Source organism: Primulina tabacum, chromosome 15 (genome assembly GCF_025594145.1).
Source record: "Primulina tabacum isolate GXHZ01 chromosome 15, ASM2559414v2, whole genome shotgun sequence".
Classification (NCBI taxonomy): domain Eukaryota; kingdom Viridiplantae; phylum Streptophyta; class Magnoliopsida; order Lamiales; family Gesneriaceae; genus Primulina; species Primulina tabacum.
In genome coordinates, this window is record NC_134564.1 from 31,568,505 (window position 1) to 31,586,803 (window position 18,299).

The 18,299-nt window shown below is 31.2% G+C and overlaps 1 protein-coding gene, 1 long non-coding RNA gene and 1 other non-coding gene across 3 annotated transcripts; 2 read left to right on the plus strand and 1 right to left on the minus strand.

The window, feature by feature from the left end:
• Positions 1–13,047: 13,047 nt before the first annotated feature.
• On the plus strand, positions 13,048–16,152 carry LOC142527799 (proteasome subunit beta type-1-like). Its single transcript, XM_075632740.1, has 7 exons — positions 13,048–13,242; positions 13,329–13,436; positions 14,540–14,621; positions 14,879–15,008; positions 15,100–15,242; positions 15,331–15,417; positions 15,801–16,152. Exons 1-7 carry the CDS (start codon positions 13,196–13,198, stop codon positions 15,873–15,875), a joined length of 672 nt encoding a protein of 223 aa, XP_075488855.1. The 5' UTR covers positions 13,048–13,195; the 3' UTR covers positions 15,876–16,152.
• LOC142527800 (uncharacterized) lies at positions 15,837–16,573 on the minus strand. Its single transcript, XR_012815533.1, has 2 exons — positions 16,497–16,573; positions 15,837–16,408 (listed from the first exon to the last, which is right to left on the minus strand). It is a non-coding gene; the product is annotated as an uncharacterized LOC142527800 (long non-coding RNA).
• Positions 16,574–17,968: 1,395 nt separating this feature from the next.
• TRNAK-CUU (transfer RNA lysine (anticodon CUU)) lies at positions 17,969–18,041 on the plus strand. Its single transcript has one exon. It is a non-coding gene; the product is annotated as a tRNA-Lys (tRNA).
• Positions 18,042–18,299: the final 258 nt, after the last annotated feature.

Below are 18,299 nucleotides of genomic sequence, written 5' to 3' on the forward strand. Positions count from 1 at the left end.
CTACAAAGTCGGTCTCATGATTCTTATCTCTGAGGTGGATTTTATGTATGAAAAAGTATATTTTTTATATTAAAAATATTATTTATTATTATAATATAGATGAGTGGGTCTAATGTGAGACCGTCTCACGGATCCTAATCTGTGAGACGGGTCAACCCTACCGATATTCACAATAAAAAGTAATATTCTTAGCATAAAAAGTAATAATTTTTCATGGATGACCCAAACTAAAGATCTGTCTCAAAAAATACGACTCGTAAGACCGTCTCACACAAGTTTTTGCCAATATAAATATGATTGATTCGTCTCACAAAAAATCTAATAATCTTAGCTACACAGGATTCTTTTGGAATTTTGACATGATTATTTAATATTCTTATTTTGTGTGTTTTATTGAATTTGTTGTCTGATAAATGATTTTTAATTTTTTTAGAAACCAACGTATATGTATGTTTCAAAATTAAAAATCTCTACCCGAAAAAAAAATATATATATCTTTAAATATATATAAAAAAATATGTACCTAATTAAAAATTAAATTATATGAAAAATTACTTTAGAAAGAGACTTTTTAAAACGATTAATTTAATTATCTGTATACTATAATAAATACTATATTATTAAGGTTGAATGGCTTAGAAAAAGATCTTACAGTAGGTCTCTTGTGAGACGAACTCACGAATATTTATATGTGAGACGGATCAACCTTACCGATATTCAAAATAAAAAGTAATACTCTTAGCATAAAAAGTAATATTTTTTTATGGATGACCCAAATAGATATCTATCTCACAAAATACGACCCGTGAGACCGTCTCATACAAGTTTTTGCTAAGATCGTAATATGTTTTTTCGATACTCTCAAATTTCAAAAATATTTAATTTTTAATTGGAAAAAATTATCATAAAACTTATTTTAGTAAAATTATATCTAATATAATTGAGATATAATATTAAAATAATTATTTTATTTTTATCTATAATTTTAATTTTTCTAATGATCCTATTGCTCGTATTATAAAAAATCATTTTTTTACCACAAAATAATGTAGCACCAAAATGTTTGATATATATGATTATACGCATAATTACTTGGATCCTCATTGATGATACTACAGTGTGTATAAAACTTGGTGTAATATTGACGAAATATTTGATATCATATAAATAATTTTTAATTTTTTTTTAGAAACCAACGATTAATATATTAAAATTTTAGTTTCTTAATTACATATTTTTTAAAAATTTGTGAATTTAAATTTTTTAATTCAAATTCCTTTTTTTTTATCATTTTATAATTTTTTGATTTTCTTTTTCAAATCGATTTTTTAAAACATTAGTGTATTTAATATTTTTCTAAACTAAATTTTTAAAAAATAATAAAAATTAAAAATCATGAAACATACTTTTTGTATTTTTTTATGAAAATAATATTTATAAAAAAAACTATTCATTGTTAAATTAAATTTTAAAAAACTTGATAAAAATTAAAATTCGTGAAAGTTACATACGTTTTTGTGATTTTTTTAATATTTTAAGAAAATAATATTTATTATAAAATATATTTGTAAATACGTGTGTAGAAATGGACTGATAAATATTATAGGGAAAATTATAAAATAAAATTAGTCAACAAATTTTTAGAAAATGTATTTGAATTGTTAAGATACACTTACCATTAGCAAACACCCGTGTTGAAGAATCCAGAAGATGGGTACAAGTGGATCTTTAGTGGGCCAAGCAAGATATTGAGTGTATTTAATTTAATTCGACAAAGAAAACAATTTTTTTTACAAGACATTGTTAGTTTGATAACAAAAATCGTGTGAGACGATCTCATGGATCATATTTAGTGAGACAGATATATTATTTGGGTCATCCATAAAAAAATATTATTTTTTATGCTAAGAGTATTATGTGTATACAAATCTATATGCGCATGCATGAATCATGAACCTGGTGATTAAAGATCAAACTTAAAACTCATACTCAATCCGGAGGAGCCTGAATTTGTAGCACGTTGTTCCATCGAATCAGTTGATGGTTTCCACACTCAATCAAGATCTTGGACCTGAAATGTCTTGGATCACTGTAGCACTTTTTCCCGTAGCATTAGTGGATGGCTTCCGATACTCGATCGTCCAAAAATAGAGCTGGCTAACCCTTACTAGATTAAGTCTTATCTCAAGGGATACTCAAGCTCAAAATTGTGCAAATGCTGCATAAATATAATGACAAATGACAAGTAAAAATGTAACATATAACAATACATACTCAGCTGGATATCTCAATCAGTACTTATGTACTTCTACTGCAGTATGGACTGCCTACGCTCCAAGCCCAAAATTATAATCAAGAACATTAATTATTCTCCAATCATTTTTATAACTTAACCATTATCCCCCAATTATAAATAAAGTTCTTCATCATACCTTCGTCCATAGTCAACTTTTAGGGAACGATAGTCTCGCTACTCGATCTCGGAGTTTATGACTACTCCGAGAGCGTTTCGCAACTCTTATAACCTTTAAAAACAGTTGGAAAAGCCTATAATAGCACTAGAATAGAGGAGTATTTATACTTGGTGTGCCTTGAAATGAAACTCAGGTGGCCTATTTATTGATTGAGTTCGGAAGTTAAGAACTAGGTTCGGAAGCTGAGAACCTACCTCCGACGTATAATGTACATCAGCATCTTGCTAGCATATTGAGTTTGGAAGGTCTAGACTGGTGCATGGTCTGGGTGTCAAACTTGACTCGACACCTCAACTGATGACTGGATTGGAATCTCTGAACTGGTTCGGAGGTTCCGAATTGCGGGCTTTTCGGTGGTTCAGAACTAGATGGTGGATAATTATTTTACTTAGAGCATCCGCAAACACCCACCAACTTATCAAAAAACATGGGGTTCACTGTCACATAATCATTATAACAACATATCTCTTTTAACCACGTTCCTTTTAACATTCAAACTCATTATTTATGGGTCTCACTGCCACATACTCATTATAACAATATATCTCTTTTACCCACATTCTTTTAAACATTCAAATTCATTAATTAAATATTTAAAATAAAAAATAAAAAAATAAAATATATACAATGATTTACAAATAAAAATTAATTTTTTTTTAAAAAAACTTGAAAGTCAAAATTTTAAAAAAAAAATTTGAATGAAAATTAAAAAAAAGTAATTTTTTTTTAAAAAAACCGAAATTCAAAATTTGAAAACCAAATTAAAATAATTCAAAAAACACGTTGGTCCCGTGTGTAAGCAAATCAGCGACGGTTTTTGAAAATCCGTAGCTAATAAAAAATCGTCGCTAATTATCCAATTTTTTTAAAAAAAAAAAAACTGACACAGGGGCGTTCAGTTGTTTGAACGCCCCACACCCTCTCTCATTAACATCCACTCACATTAAAGAGTGGGTGATAGATGAGTGTTATAACACCCATTTAACACCCATTGTGGATGCCCTTAGCTTAAGCAATGATGTTTTCTTATATTTAAATGATATTTTATTAATAACTGAACTAGGATCATTACATGTTTTTTTAAATAAATAAAAAATAACGCGACATGTAGTATTTGAGGAGGCAAATGACTATTTAAAATATATGTTTGGATATAAGATTTCACTTGGACATAAAAATTTAATTAGGAAGGATACATTTGAAATGACACATCAACAATTTCTGTTACATCTGCGTACACTAACAAAGAGTTGGATTTAAAATTCACCTAACATAAATTCACTCAAACAATCAAATGAATCATAGCTTCATATTTCTCAATACAGACTAGGGATGAAAGTTAGTAAAGTTACTCACAAGTAACTCCGTTAGCAACTCGTTAAAAACTAAACTTGACCTTGATTTGACCGAGCTCGAGTCAAGTTCAAGTTCAATTATTTGTACTCGAGTACTAACTATATATATATATGAGATATTTTTGTCACTACGTGCCCAAATCCGTGCTCAAGTTCTAATCAATATACCAGAATTCAGACTTTCGAGCTTCTTTAGCTCGAGTAACTCGATATATACACGAGTCAAGATCGAGCTTGAAATAAATTACTCGACCGAGTTGTAAAATAGACAAAATTTAAATGGAATCGATCTCTAATAATATGATATTCGAGATCGAATTGGCTCATATGCACCACTAATCCTCACATATCCTAAAATTATTTGACAATAATCGATGAGATGCAGAAGTCGTGAACCCCTTTATGTGTCTAACCAGCGTATTAGTTTTTTAAAACAAGTTTTAAGTTATTTTAAATAAAACTTGGGGTTGGGTTTGGAGTGGGGAAATTTCAAAACATATTAATTATAAGTTGAAAGATTATAAATATGGGGAAAAAACTATTTGATAAATTTTTTAGAATTGATTATTAAATGTCAAAAATATATTGTTTGATTGTTTCTAAGATGTTTAAAAGTGTTGAGTGTTGATATTTAATTTTAAAATCATATTTTAATATTTAATAATTCTAAGTCGGTCCATGTTTATTATTCTCAAATACACCTTCAAAACCTTCAATGATTTGTCCAAACATATTTATTTATATTATTAAAATTAAACTTTTATAGAATTATTTTTTGGTATGTTTGTGAATATTTTTTAAAATTTTTAAAAATATCAATTATTCATTCAAATCCATATTCAAAGTTTCTCTTCCAACTTATCTTCTTCCCTACCTTTTCAAGTTAAAAATTTGTTGATCAAACTTTTCTTGTACTATAATTTCTTCAATAAAATTGATCCTTTAAGTTCGAATGACCCGCAATTATATGAGTCAAGTTAATATAGTGTACAAAGTAAGAGGATCGATTCCATAGAGATTGATTAAACAAATTTACCTCAAACCAAATTCTTTAGTTAATTAAATCAATAATTGATATAATTAATAAAATAAAATTAATAATGTAAAAAGGATGAAAAAAACACAATATAAATATTTAGATTGAAAATAATAAACAAACAATTGCTAGAACATTGGTTCACCTATCTTTGAATCTTCTATAATAATTGAATTTCAATTCTTAGCCATACTTTTGACGAAATTTCTTAATCTATCAATATACTCGATCGAGCTATATTAATATAAATAGTTAACAAAATGCAACAACCAAACAGTCTTGTGTTATTTAACAATTAAAATTGCACGAACCTTGAAATATTCTAGTTTTCGATTTTCGGTTTATGACTATCAACATGTACTAAACCTCATATATTGTAGATCAATGAATTATGTTACCTATTTCGTTATAAAATCTCATGTCAGTCTCAATTTTAACATATAAAATTACTTCGAAGTTGATTACGCTTCAAAGATAAAATAAAAGCACCATGACATTATCAAGTGTGCTTAAAACTCAAATTCAATCTTCAAAAAGAAATCAAAGAACAAATGTTAGATAAAAAAGAAAACACTTATGAAGTTCATGCTCTTCGGTTGAGTTCCCATGCTCTCCTTCTTTTCTTTGCTTGTGGGCAAAAATACCAACCCTAACTCGACTTGGTCGCATATAATATCTTTTTTCTTCATTCAAGCATGTTAGGGCGGTCGATTTTCCCCGCCCTAACGCATGCAAGCTCTGCGCAAAATATATATTGTTTTCATCATTAACGCACTGGACTGACTAAACTACATGTCCTAGTGCACTATGCTTGCACTTTTAGCCGATGATTTCTTTTTAATATATCTCATTATCTACAAACAAACCCGAAACATACGAGGAATGAATAATATGCATAAATAATGAGTAAAAATGTAAAAATCAGACTCAATACCACCCTAAACTCATTCAATGATAGGCTAAAAAGAACATAATAAAATGTGTTTCACATACGCATTGTATATGTTCATTTCTATTATTTTCATTAGTGATATAGTACATGCATTATATGTATATAATCTATGCTTATTTGTTTATGTATAATATACATTTATATTTCAAATAATTGTTTTAAATATAATTTTCTATATTTAAATGATGATTAGATGCATCAAAAGTGATGTACTTTAATTTATAATAATAGTTGTAGGAATATCAATTGCTTATTTTAACACGACGGAATTTATTTATTTTAAAAAAAAAACAAATTAAAAGGTGTATCCATGCAAAATCTCATAAACAAATCCTGCTTTCAAAAATGATGTCGGCATTTAGGAGAAGCAATTAAAATATATCAAATGGTGTAAATTGAGAAAGTGGTAGAAGGCCTCGGTGTAATGATTAAACTTAAAGAACTACGGCCAACAACTGGGCAGGGGGCGCCAGGGACCCAACTCCCGTCGTCATCCCATTACGTGTTGTCTGCTTCAATAATTATAAATAAATTAATCAATCAACATTTACAGCCTTTCACTACAAAAAAATGGGTTTCCGCAACGTGCAATATGCGCCGCGGAAAGGCACGCTGCGACGCACACTGTAAAGTTGAAAGCCGTCTTAAGTTTGACACTATTGGCGGCGTGCGATTTACGCTGCGGTTTAGTCTAATAACGACGTGCAGAGTATGCTATTGATAGTTAAACTATTGGCAGCGTGCACAAGTACGCCGTTAATAGTCATTAAACAAAAAATATTAGCAACGGTTTCGACACAACCGTCGCAAACGGGCGACGGGGCAAACCGTCGCTAATTTAGCGACGGTCTTAAAATTTAGCGACGGTGTTATAATTTCGCGACAGTTCCAAAACAGTCGCTAAATTTTGCGTAAATTTAAAAAAAAATTTGCTTTTATATTTAATACATTTTTATAAAAATACAATACAACTATAATAATAATACTCATGATCTTAATTAACAATTAAAAAATACTCACGATCTTAATTAACAATTAAAAAATTAACCAAAAATTGAAACAAAAACAGGTATTTAAATCGAAACTAAAATCATGTAAGTAGAGAAAAATTTTAAGTGTTGTGAAAAAAAATGGAACGGAGATCGGGAATAAATAGAGAATTTACGATTTTTTAGCGACGGTTTGTTACTAAACGGTCGTCGATGTAAGTCTATTAGCGACGGTTAATTATTAATCGTCGCCGATTTAAATCGACGACGGTAAATGTGGCCTTCAATCGGCCACAGTTTCTTGTAAACCGTCGCTAAATGTGGCCTTAAAATCGTCGCAATTTTAACTTTAGCGACGGTTTTACTAAAGCAGTTGCTACGTTAAAATTCGAACTCATTTTCCGCAGCGTGCTTATAATATGCATGCCGTGAATAATACTATTGACGACGTACGATTAATGTACGCCGTTAATGTTTGAACACGATTTTTTTTTTAAAAAAAATGATTTACTTTTTGCAGCACACATAAACTTGCACGCCTTATTAACGACGTGCCTTTATTGTGCGCTGTCATTTATATAATTTATTAACAGCACACATAAATGCAAGCTGCAGATATTACTATCCGCAGCGTGCTTTTAATGCACGCCGTTCATAATAATATCCGCAGCGTGCTTTTAATGCACGCCGTTAATAGTATCAAGTTACTATTCGCAGCGTGCTTTTAATGCACGCCGTCAATAGTAATATCCGCAGCGTGCTTTTAATGCACGCCGTTAATAGTATCAAGTGCAATACTATTAACGGCGCACATATGGGTGCACGCTGTGAAAAGTAGTATTCGCAGCGTGCGTTTAATGCACGCTGTTGATGACGTGCTGCGGAAAATCATTTTTCTTGTAGTGTTTTTTATGTCGAATACATTATATATTTATAATATATAATCAGATTTTAACGTTTAAATTATGATATAAATTTTTACTAAAAATAGACTCACCGTCATCTGATTACTTAAACATACCACAGGAGGATGTCGCAGTCGCTATGACGACCCATTATTGTTACTTAGTTCTCGGTTGTTCGAGTTCACTTGTGTATATATATAAATAAATTAAAATGATTAAAACATGAAATTTCCTGCAATCACGCTTTGTTTTCTGTTGAAAAAATTGGTGCTGAGAATTGGTCAGTGGATTCAAAATATTCAAAAAACGCGTGTGCGACTTTGAAATATTCAATAATGGTGCGTCCCCTCGGTGGGCAATCGCGTCGACATCACTGCTAAAAAATCAAAATAGAAAAAAACAAACTTTATATAAATTTGATTTATTTTAAATTTCGTGTTTTTAAAAGTCAAATATAAAACTTTTTACAATGTGATTAGATTTCTATAATATAGAGATAAATATGTTAGACTTCTAAGAAAACAAATTATATATATCTATACTTTAAAAATTAACCATATTGGTAAAAAAATAATTTAACATTATTGTTTCAAATAAAATTTAACCATATTAAAATTTTTAAAAAATCTACAATGTTTACTTAGTATTTTCACTTTTAAACACTTATTTTATTGTAACTTTTTTTGTTTCTTATCATCTGCGTGTCTCAGTTTTGTCCTAATTTTAATTAACGAACAAATTATTTAAACTTTTATCAAAATTAAAAATTATAATTTATTATTAGTGGGCTGATGTGATTTGTTTCTTTATAAACTCTTGGAACATGTACTTGGGCATATTTATTATTCTAATTTATTATTAGTGGGCTCATGTGATTTTGATACATGCATGCAAACTGTTCACACATATACATATATATTTATAATTATATAATTATTTTTCATTTTTAATATTTTTTAATAGGAAAATTTGAAATTTGATATCATCTTTTTTTTGTAATTTATTTTTATTGTTCCTGATTTACGGGCCTGTTGACTTTTTTCTTAATTTTTTTTCAAGTTATGCTGATAATTATCTAAAATATTTAATTAATCATGAAAATATATTGCGTACTTTTGTGAACTTTATTTTTGTTGGATGTTATCGAATAGATAATTATTTAAAAATAAGGGTGATAATTGCAATTTTGAAGTGATCTTAATAAGGCAATTATTCTAAGGCTTCTTTATAGTATAAAAATATAGATAATATGATTTTGTATTCACTTTTCCTATATTTAATACTAACTACCTTTGCACGTAGGGATGTCAACTTTCCTCACGGGTTTGGGCCCCGCGGGGAAAACCCGAAACGGGGATGGGGATCCCCGATTTTTTCGGGTTCAGATTCGGGTTCGGGGATTTTTTCAAATCCCCAATGTAATTCGGGGCGGGTATGGGATTATTATCCTCATCCCCGAAATCCCCGAAACCGCCCCGAAAATAATAATAATAATAAAATAATAGTATAATTAATATTAATAATATAATAATATTATTATTTTTTAAAATATTAATAATCTTATTATTATTAATATTTATATTGATATTAATATTATCTATAATAATAATAGAAAATAATAAGTTTGGTTTGAGAAAATTTCGGAATTCGTCATCGTCTTGCCATATTAATATTTTTGAAACGGGGATAGGGGGCGGGGATGAGAAGTTAATCCCCGAAGTTTCGGGTTTGGGGATTCCCCGAACCCGAAAAAGCGGGGATTGCGGCGGGTATGGGGGTGGGGATAGAATTCGGGGATGGGAATGGAAATGGCAAACCTGCCCCCGCCCCTGCTCATTGCCATCCCTATTTGCACGTTTATATGTGATAATTTTTTTTTGTTTTTTTAATTTAATGATTTCTTATAATATTTTTTATATAAAAATTATATAATCATTTAGAAATTCAAAAGTTTAAACAAAGTTTAAAGAATATATTTTAACAGTTTTAAAAGTTTGGAAAGTGGATATAATAGTGATAAAAGAATATATAAATATCCTAAAATATATTTTTATAATATTTTTTATTAAATGAAAATAGAGTAATTTTATAATTTTAGAGGGGTATTGTTGATATTGTAAAAAATTCACCGTGACACCAAAAGCAAGCTCTGCGCAAATATGTATTGTTTTCTTCATTAGTGAGCTGGGTAGGGCTAAACTACATATCATAGTGCACTATGGCCCCGGTCTCTCGGTTCGATTTGGGTACTATACTATGGCCCCGGTCTCTCGGTTCGATTTGGGTACTATGACAACCGATCTAAAAATATGCATGGGCAAATCTTGATCATCCATCCTACCCATAGGGGCAATGCCCATATGGATAGGATGAAATAAACCAAGTAGCTCCTCATCTGTCAGAATTCATTTAGTTGGGTTGATAAAATGATAAATAATATTATGATTATTAAATTATGGCAAAAACTTGTGTGACGGGTCGTATTTGTGAGATGATCTCTTATTTGGATCATCCATGAAAAAGTATTACTTTTTCTGTTAAGAATATTATTTTTTCTGCTAAGAGTATTACTTTTTATTTTGAATATGGGTAGGGTTGATCCGTCTCACAGATTAAGATCCGTGATACGGTCTCACATAAGACCCACTCTTAAATTATTTTAATAAGATGTGAAATAGAATTGACTAAATCATAAAATGATCAAATCAATGATTTTTCATGTTTTTAGGAATTCTATACTAGTCTAAAAATTTAGTAATATAGATAAAGAAAACTCAATACTTTTAAATTTTTTATCAGTTTTAAATAAAGTTATTAAAATATATTTTTATGATGTTTTATTATATAAAAATCGAGTATTTTTATTTAAATTTGACATGGGTATTACAATTATAACTCCTAAAAAATTTGAAATGAAAATAAAATGAAGGTAATATTATCACGATTTAAAAAGATAAATACTGATGATAATCCTCGTAGTCAGCATTATATTTTGATCCAACCCACGACTTAAAGGCTAAAAATGCACAGAGTTACTTGCCGTGCTTGGATTTTTTATGAGTAATTTTTGTCAAACTTACATTTTTATATATGATTAAAATAAAATGACTTGTTTTGTGATTGAAGTAGGTGTTCAGTGTATTATAAGTAAAAAAAAGACAAAAGCCACCAAATGAATTAAAATTCCAAATGTTTCTAGAGCAATCAATTCAAAAGCATTCATTTTCAAGAGTTATTTTGTCTAAATTTGAATGGAAATTAATAGCGATGTCATTGTCTATCTTTTGATATACCAAAATATACTCTCGTCTTTATTTCTAACATTTCCCAATAAAATATTGCTTTCATTTAATGACAAAAATTTGTGTGAGATGGTCTCACGGGTCTTATTTTATGAGAAAAATATCTTATTTGGGTCATCCATGAAAAAATATTACTTTTTATACTAAGAGTATTACTTTTTATTGTGAATATCGATAAGATTGACCCGTCTCACAGATAAAGATTCGTGAGACCGTCTCACAAGAGACATACTCTTATTTAATCTATAATTTTTAAATTTTAAAATGATTATATCACACATTTTATAAAATATTATTAGAATTTTAATATAAACTAGAATTTAAAAAAATCTGACATCAAAAAATTAATATATACTTGTTGATTGATAATAAATGCACCAAATTGTTAGAAATCATGCAAAGTTCTGTAGTCATCTAAATACACCTCAAATTGACGTGGAGATTTATGAAAAATAATAATTTAAAAAATATTCCTGAATTAAATTATTGGGCACAACGTCATAGCTATGATGACGCATGGGCGTCATGATGGAGAGACATGACAGAATTTGACTTCATTGCTCGACGTCCCACAAATAAAATGGCAAATGGTTAATTACGATACCATCCCTCAAGTTTCAGAAAATAATCAGACCGCCCCAAATTTTTAGATTAATTATATCCAGGCCATCGCTATTAACTTCAATTTTTTCTCAACAATTTTTTTAACATTTTTTTAAAACAATCAAATTAAAATTTCGAATCTACATTAACATGGGATTTGAATAATTTTCAAAAAATACTTAAAGAAAGTGATTAGAGTTTTATCAAGATCCAGTCAAGATGACAACGTAGTGATGTGGACTCGAAAATGTTGATTTTAAGAATAAAAGTTAATTGGGTCTCAAATTTTTTAAAATAAGAATAAAATTTTAAATTTTCTTGTGAGGAATCACTAATTCCATCGACTACAACCCCCAAAAAAACGCTATCAAAAAAGTATTTTTCTTCAAAAATTGCCTGAATTTCACAATCAAGATTATATTCCTTTGATAATTTCAATCTTCATTAAAACCAAGATGTGCATGTATTACCCAGATAATTCTGCGTCGACATGGAGTTGAACACGCCTAAACATTTTTTTATACACGTTTTATAATAAATATGTTTTTTGTGAGATGATATCAACGATTTATGTCAATTAATCATGTCAACCTGATTCATATTCAAAATGAAAAAAATAATACTTTAATTTTATGCTAAAATCAATATTTTTTATGAATTCATTCAAGTTGTTGATCAATTTCAGCCAGAAAATAAGATGAATTTTTGTGTTATATAATATAATATAAATTTCTTGTGACATTTAACAAATGATTTGATAGTTATCAATCAAGTACATTAAACGTACGTGTAGTATTTAAAAGATTAAACATTGACTCGAGGTTCGAAAATTTAATCATAAAGTTCCACGTTTGAAACCATGTCATCAACCATCCTCTTATTATTATTATAAGTAAATCACCACGCTTAGGCAGGTATTATACGTGTATATAATACACAGTTGGATGTCTGCGTTTGCGTGTGTATGCAACTAAAAAAATGATATTACTCGAATAGGATCCGGGGCAAAAATTTGTGTGAGCGGTCTCACGAATCGTATTTTGTGAGATAGATATTATTACTTTTTATGCTAAGAGTATTACTTTATTGTACATATCGGTAGGGTTGCTCTGTCTTTCACAGATAAAGATTCGTGAGATCGTCTCACAAGAGACTTACTCAAGATCCGGTTAGCCGGGTGGGTAATATTTTAACAGTTAATATATATATATATATATATATATATATATATAATAATTTTAACTAAATAGCGGAGACCTGCCTGGACACAAATTTGAGGAGGAAAGAATAAAAAGCAGTGATTTTAATGAGAGAAAATAAATAAATAAAATTATTTCTTAATTCTGAATTGAAATTCTGGCAAGTGTGATATAGGCCCAGCTTACTTGGTTTACGAATACTCCAGACCGATTGGAAAATCGGTTTTCTGGAGCCCAACAACAGATGTCAGGCCCACATAGCCAACTTACTGTTTCTTGAGAAGAAAGACATTGGGGTGCCATAGCTCAAAACGTCGATTCGATTCGAACAGTTCGATTCACATCAATCTTCGCGTCTCTCTGATTATTCCGAAATCGGCATGACGAAGCAGCGAGCGAATTGGTCTCCGTACGACAACAATGGAGGGTGATTAAAATCCTAGTTCAGTTTTTCGAGAAACCCACCTTTGCTTTCGATGCTAATGTTCTGTGTATCTTGATTGCTTTGTACAGGACGTGTGTTGCGATTGCCGGCGCTGATTACTGTGTGATTGCGGCCGATACTCGAATGTCCACTGGCTACAACATTCTTACGCGCGATTACTCCAAAATTATTCAGCTGTAAGTACAGTTTTCTGCTTATTTAATTGATTTGAGGCTACGATTGTTTCTGCTGAGAAGCTTTACTTGAAGCTCATAGTAAAAAGATACGAGTTTTACCTTTATATAATGATTTTGTGCTCTATTAGATCCGTTTGTTAGAAGGCTTTAATTTCTAACATGAAGCCTATTTGGTGAAGGTCATTATGCTGAACTATTTTGTTTAGAAGATGTCTTAGTCCGGTTTGAAGATAGCTTAATAGATAAATAGTAGAAAGATGTTCATTTTATCCTACAAATAATACGGATGATGCACACCATGCACGCGGTCTAGTTTAATTTGGCTTTTGTTTTTTGTTTTGTTCTACTAACCTAGATACTTATTATGCACATATACTTACTGTTTGTTCTTTTAAAGATATGGAAAATACTCTCTGCGGCCTTGCTATTTATTATCTGTATGAAAGCATATTAATTAAGAATTGAAAGCGCAATGTTGTGCAACGGAGTCACGGACACAGCGCAAAGTGAGGGTTGCATTTTACTGAATTGATATCCCTAAGGGATGATGTGCTATAATCTAAATATATGAAGAAAACTTACTTTGTGAAAATAAATTATTATTACCTAGCATTTAATTTCTGATTTATATCTCGAAGTTTTAGTGCACTCAAATGGCATCTTGATAAGCCTTCACAGTTGAAGCACGTGATTCATTTGGAGGACAGGACCTGATACTCAGCCCTTCGTTGACAGACAACCTGTGGGCTTTTAAAGACCATATATATAAACACAATGATTTGACATTCAATGTATCAAGTACTAGTCATTTAATCTCTGTGTAATTTCAATGTATCAAGTACTAGTCATTTAATCTCTGTGTAATTCCTTTATCATGGAGCCTTCACAAGGAGGTTCCATGATGGAACAATATTTCTGCACCTAAACGCGGAGAGTGTTTCTTTTACTTTTATAATTCAATAGGATATCATATCCAACTTTCTTATATTTATCAATACACGGCGATCTCAATGCTTACATGTTTGTTTATTTTTTCAGTGATGCTTGCAAAGTAGATATCTTATTTCTCCAGTAACATATGCTTTTTGTTTCTTACGATGCAGGGCAGACAAATCTTTTATGGCCTCTTCTGGCTTTCAAGCAGATGTCAGAGCTCTGCAAAAGGTTTTGGAAGCTAGACACCTGGTGAGTTATTGAATTGTTTCGTGTGTTTAAATTTTGAATTTATTGTTAATTTATGGTACATTTATCAAGTATAATAATAATAAACTCCCAAAGAGGGCAAAAGTACGCATCTTAATTATGGGGGCATGGTGAGACATCATGTATGGTTGGATAAGTAATCAGAACTTTTTTAAGATTTAAGACGAGTTAGATGTTATTTAACAGAGAGTTTTTGGCCTGCTATCTTTGAACTTTGATAATCATTATTTGACTTATAGATTTATCAGCACCAACATAGCAAGCAAATGAGCTGCCCTGCAATGGCTCAGTTGCTCTCTAATACCCTGTACTACAAACGTTTCTTCCCGTACTATGCTTTCAATGTCTTGGGTGGCCTTGACCATGAAGGTTAGTCTTAATCTTATTTCACTTGGGTCATTATCTCAGTCTTTATACTGATTCAATGTCCATTTCTTTCAATCTTCCTGAAATCCTGAAGGAAAGGGCTGTGTCTTTACGTATGATGCTGTTGGATCTTATGAAAGGGTTGGATATAGTTCCCAAGGTTCTGGTTCCACCCTTATAACACCATTTCTGGACAACCAACTGAAGTCTCCCAGTCCTCTTTTATTACCAGCAAAGGTGTGATTTTGATGATAGTTTGTTTCAGCATTCTTGTGGATCTTTTTTTTCTTTATCTTCAAATTTAAAAAAAAAATGGTTACTACAGGATGCGGTTACTCCGCTTTCGGAGTCTGAAGCCATTGACTTGGTGAAAACTTGTTTTGCATCAGCAACAGAGAGGGACATATATACGGTAGGCTTGTTTCCATTGCTCTGTCGCTGATCTGCTTGGCGAGAATAGGAACTTAACTATTAATGAGTGAATTTTCGTGCACATTCTTTATTCGTCAGTAATAGAAACAGAGGGTCGTGGTGCAGTAAACATTGAATCAAATTTAGATGACCCAGTAAATAACAAAAACAAAGTTAATTAGTTGCGTCATTGTTTGGAAGGTAGTTGGAAGTGGCTTTTCTGTTATCATGTGAATCTGTTTGCCATTTTTGAGTAGGGATTATCAAGTCTTTTCTGTCCTATGAGCTTCAAGGGTTTCCGATGTTCATTTGTTGTCTATATAAAAAAAAAGAGGGTCAACAGTTCCCCTCCACACTTCTGAACTTGCTAATGTGGCTTTGCAGGGAGACAAGCTGGAAATAGTCATTTTAAATGCTGCAGGCATACGACGTGAATACTTGGAACTCAGGAAAGATTAAGTCCGCATTCCTGCTACTCACGTCCATGCTGTAACCTGAAACGGGAGATTGAAAATGCTTGGGATACCCTCACTTGAGGAGGGTCATTGCTGCATAATTTACGCTTTCTTGGATTCTGTATGTACTTGTCGCCTTAGTGAAGTGCGTCCTTTAATGGAACTTTTGCTATATTTGCAGTAATTAGTGTTTAAACTTTTAATACAAGGTACATGTGATAGATAAGTGCTGATTGGCTCCTACCCATTTTTATTGGAAAGTCGTGCGCTATTTACAATGAGTCGTGTGCAACAGAGTCTTGACATCTCTTTCTCCTTAAATATTTTGGTTTGTTGATTTTATCTGTGCCACCAACCTGAAAAATCAGTTTTTTTGGCCATCGCTAGGTCACTTGAAAATCTCGAGTTAAAGTTGGTCATACCAGGAATTGCAGCGAAGAAAAAAAAAGGGTAGAAAAATAGAAACCCTGTTGGCTAGTGATTGCGAGGTCCAATTCTTCATGGAAGGGAACCCGATTAGAGTGACAGCAAATGCCTCTATCACAGGGTTTTCTTTAATAATTAATTTAATTTCTTTTTTTCCCCCCAAAATTAATGTACCCAGTGGACTACCGCAAAACTCCACAATTTGCAGGTCCGTCCCCGCTATGCAGCAGATGCTACAGCTTTTTAAAGCCGCTCACTTTTATTTGTTTCCGCAAAATTTTTTTTGTCGATCCACGTTTGATTTTTGACAAAAATTGGCTATAAAAATCAAACTCTTTCAAGATACAACATCCAAATAAGATTATTTGAACGATCTGTTGCCACTCAACAAAAGCAGTAAATAAGATGATTATCAAAAAACCCAAAGCAACACTGTACATAGACCTCGATGTAAATTAAGTACGTCAAAACACGGTTGTTTACACTATTCTCAAGATACATCTAACTAAGATTATCTGAACGTTTAACTCGTATTATACATCAACAGTTTCAGAATAAAATACATTCGAGATTCATGTCTCTTGTAATCGAAGAACCCTGGAACTTCTAGAACTCAATTTACAGTCATCATGAAACAAAAAATAAATAATTGTTAACAAAGTATTAATTAATATTTTAAAAAGTGAAATAGTAAATATTACTAACTATAAAATTTCTAAATATAATGTGATGATGACAATTTTAAAAACATAAGATAATACTTAATATATGCGTGATGAAAATCTTCTTAACACTTCGATTATTGATTCCACGAAAAACATACATGTCACGAATTTTTTTTTTTTATATAAAATTATCTCATTCTGAAGTTTCAATGGATGAAAATGACATTTATAGACAAACCATTACAAACGGACACGATGCAGGTTGTTTTTAATGAACATGACACGCGTGGTATCTTCTTTCAGCATTAGCGGACGATGCTGGCGGAGTTTTGGGTTCGGTCGACCCTATCTCTGCGGGCACTGCCTGCAGAGGTCGATTCAACGGCTCGAATTTTTTCGAGCCAATTTTTTTTTTTTTTTTACAGGGAGGTGGGCCCGGATCACTCATGTGGAGTGATCCGGGCCGTTCATTGCCCGTGCAGCCTGCACGGATAGGTTGAAACAAACCGGAGTTTTGTGGTAGTTTCTTAACAATTTTATCATTAAAGTTGTTTTCTATATAAAGGAAGCTAGTTGGGTATGTTAATTACACAAATTAGTGAAAATATAACGAAGTATATTATTTTTTAAAATAAACTCTTCGTACAAGCCTCTTATTCACAGCACCCAATTTATCATCATCAATGTTATTATGAGTAATGGTACATATATAACTGTTTCTCACGAAAATTGCGGGACGTGCCAGGTACGTGATCGTGCGAAATGTGAAATGATCCGACTCTTTTAAACAGACATTGTAGGTTTCGATTCGGTCGTAAGTTCTAACTCTTTCGAAATAGCTCAAAAACGCAAACACAAAATAAGGAATATGACAAAATTATAGGAGAAATCCATTAACGACATCAAATATCATTTTGTTGCTATGAACATGGCCAATATTTTTTACAAAAAGATTGATAAACATATAACGTATTTAAAATACTTTGCTAGGGTACGAGCTGCAGCTGCCCGTCTAGCTCAGTTGGTAGAGCGCAAGGCTCTTAACCTTGTGGTCGTGGGTTCGAGCCCCACGGTGGGCGCTTTTTTCGTTATCTTGGAAAATGTAATGTAATCGCGTTTCGAAGCTGCGCCTTGCTTTGAATCAGGTTTCCTTTTCTTTTTTTTTTTCCTTTTCTTTTTTTTTTCCTTTTCTTTTTCTCCCTAATATGTATGTATTTATATATTTATTATACATGACGACACATAATTGTGGCATCAAAAAATCTATATCCAGTTTGTTAAACATGTAATGAATATAGACTTGCTAGCGTATTGTGAAACACTCAAAGGTATTCTTC

Bases quoted from the DNA above. Each gene is read 5' to 3' on its own strand.
- LOC142527799 (XM_075632740.1), top strand. From the start codon at position 13,196: ATGACGAAGCAGCGAGCGAATTGGTCTCCGTACGACAACAATGGAGG. The intron at 13,243-13,328 runs GTGATTAAAATC...TGCTTTGTACAG, and splicing joins CCGTACGACAACAATGGAGG to GACGTGTGTTGCGATTGCCG. The intron at 15,009-15,099 runs GTTAGTCTTAAT...GAAATCCTGAAG, and splicing joins GGGTGGCCTTGACCATGAAG to GAAAGGGCTGTGTCTTTACG.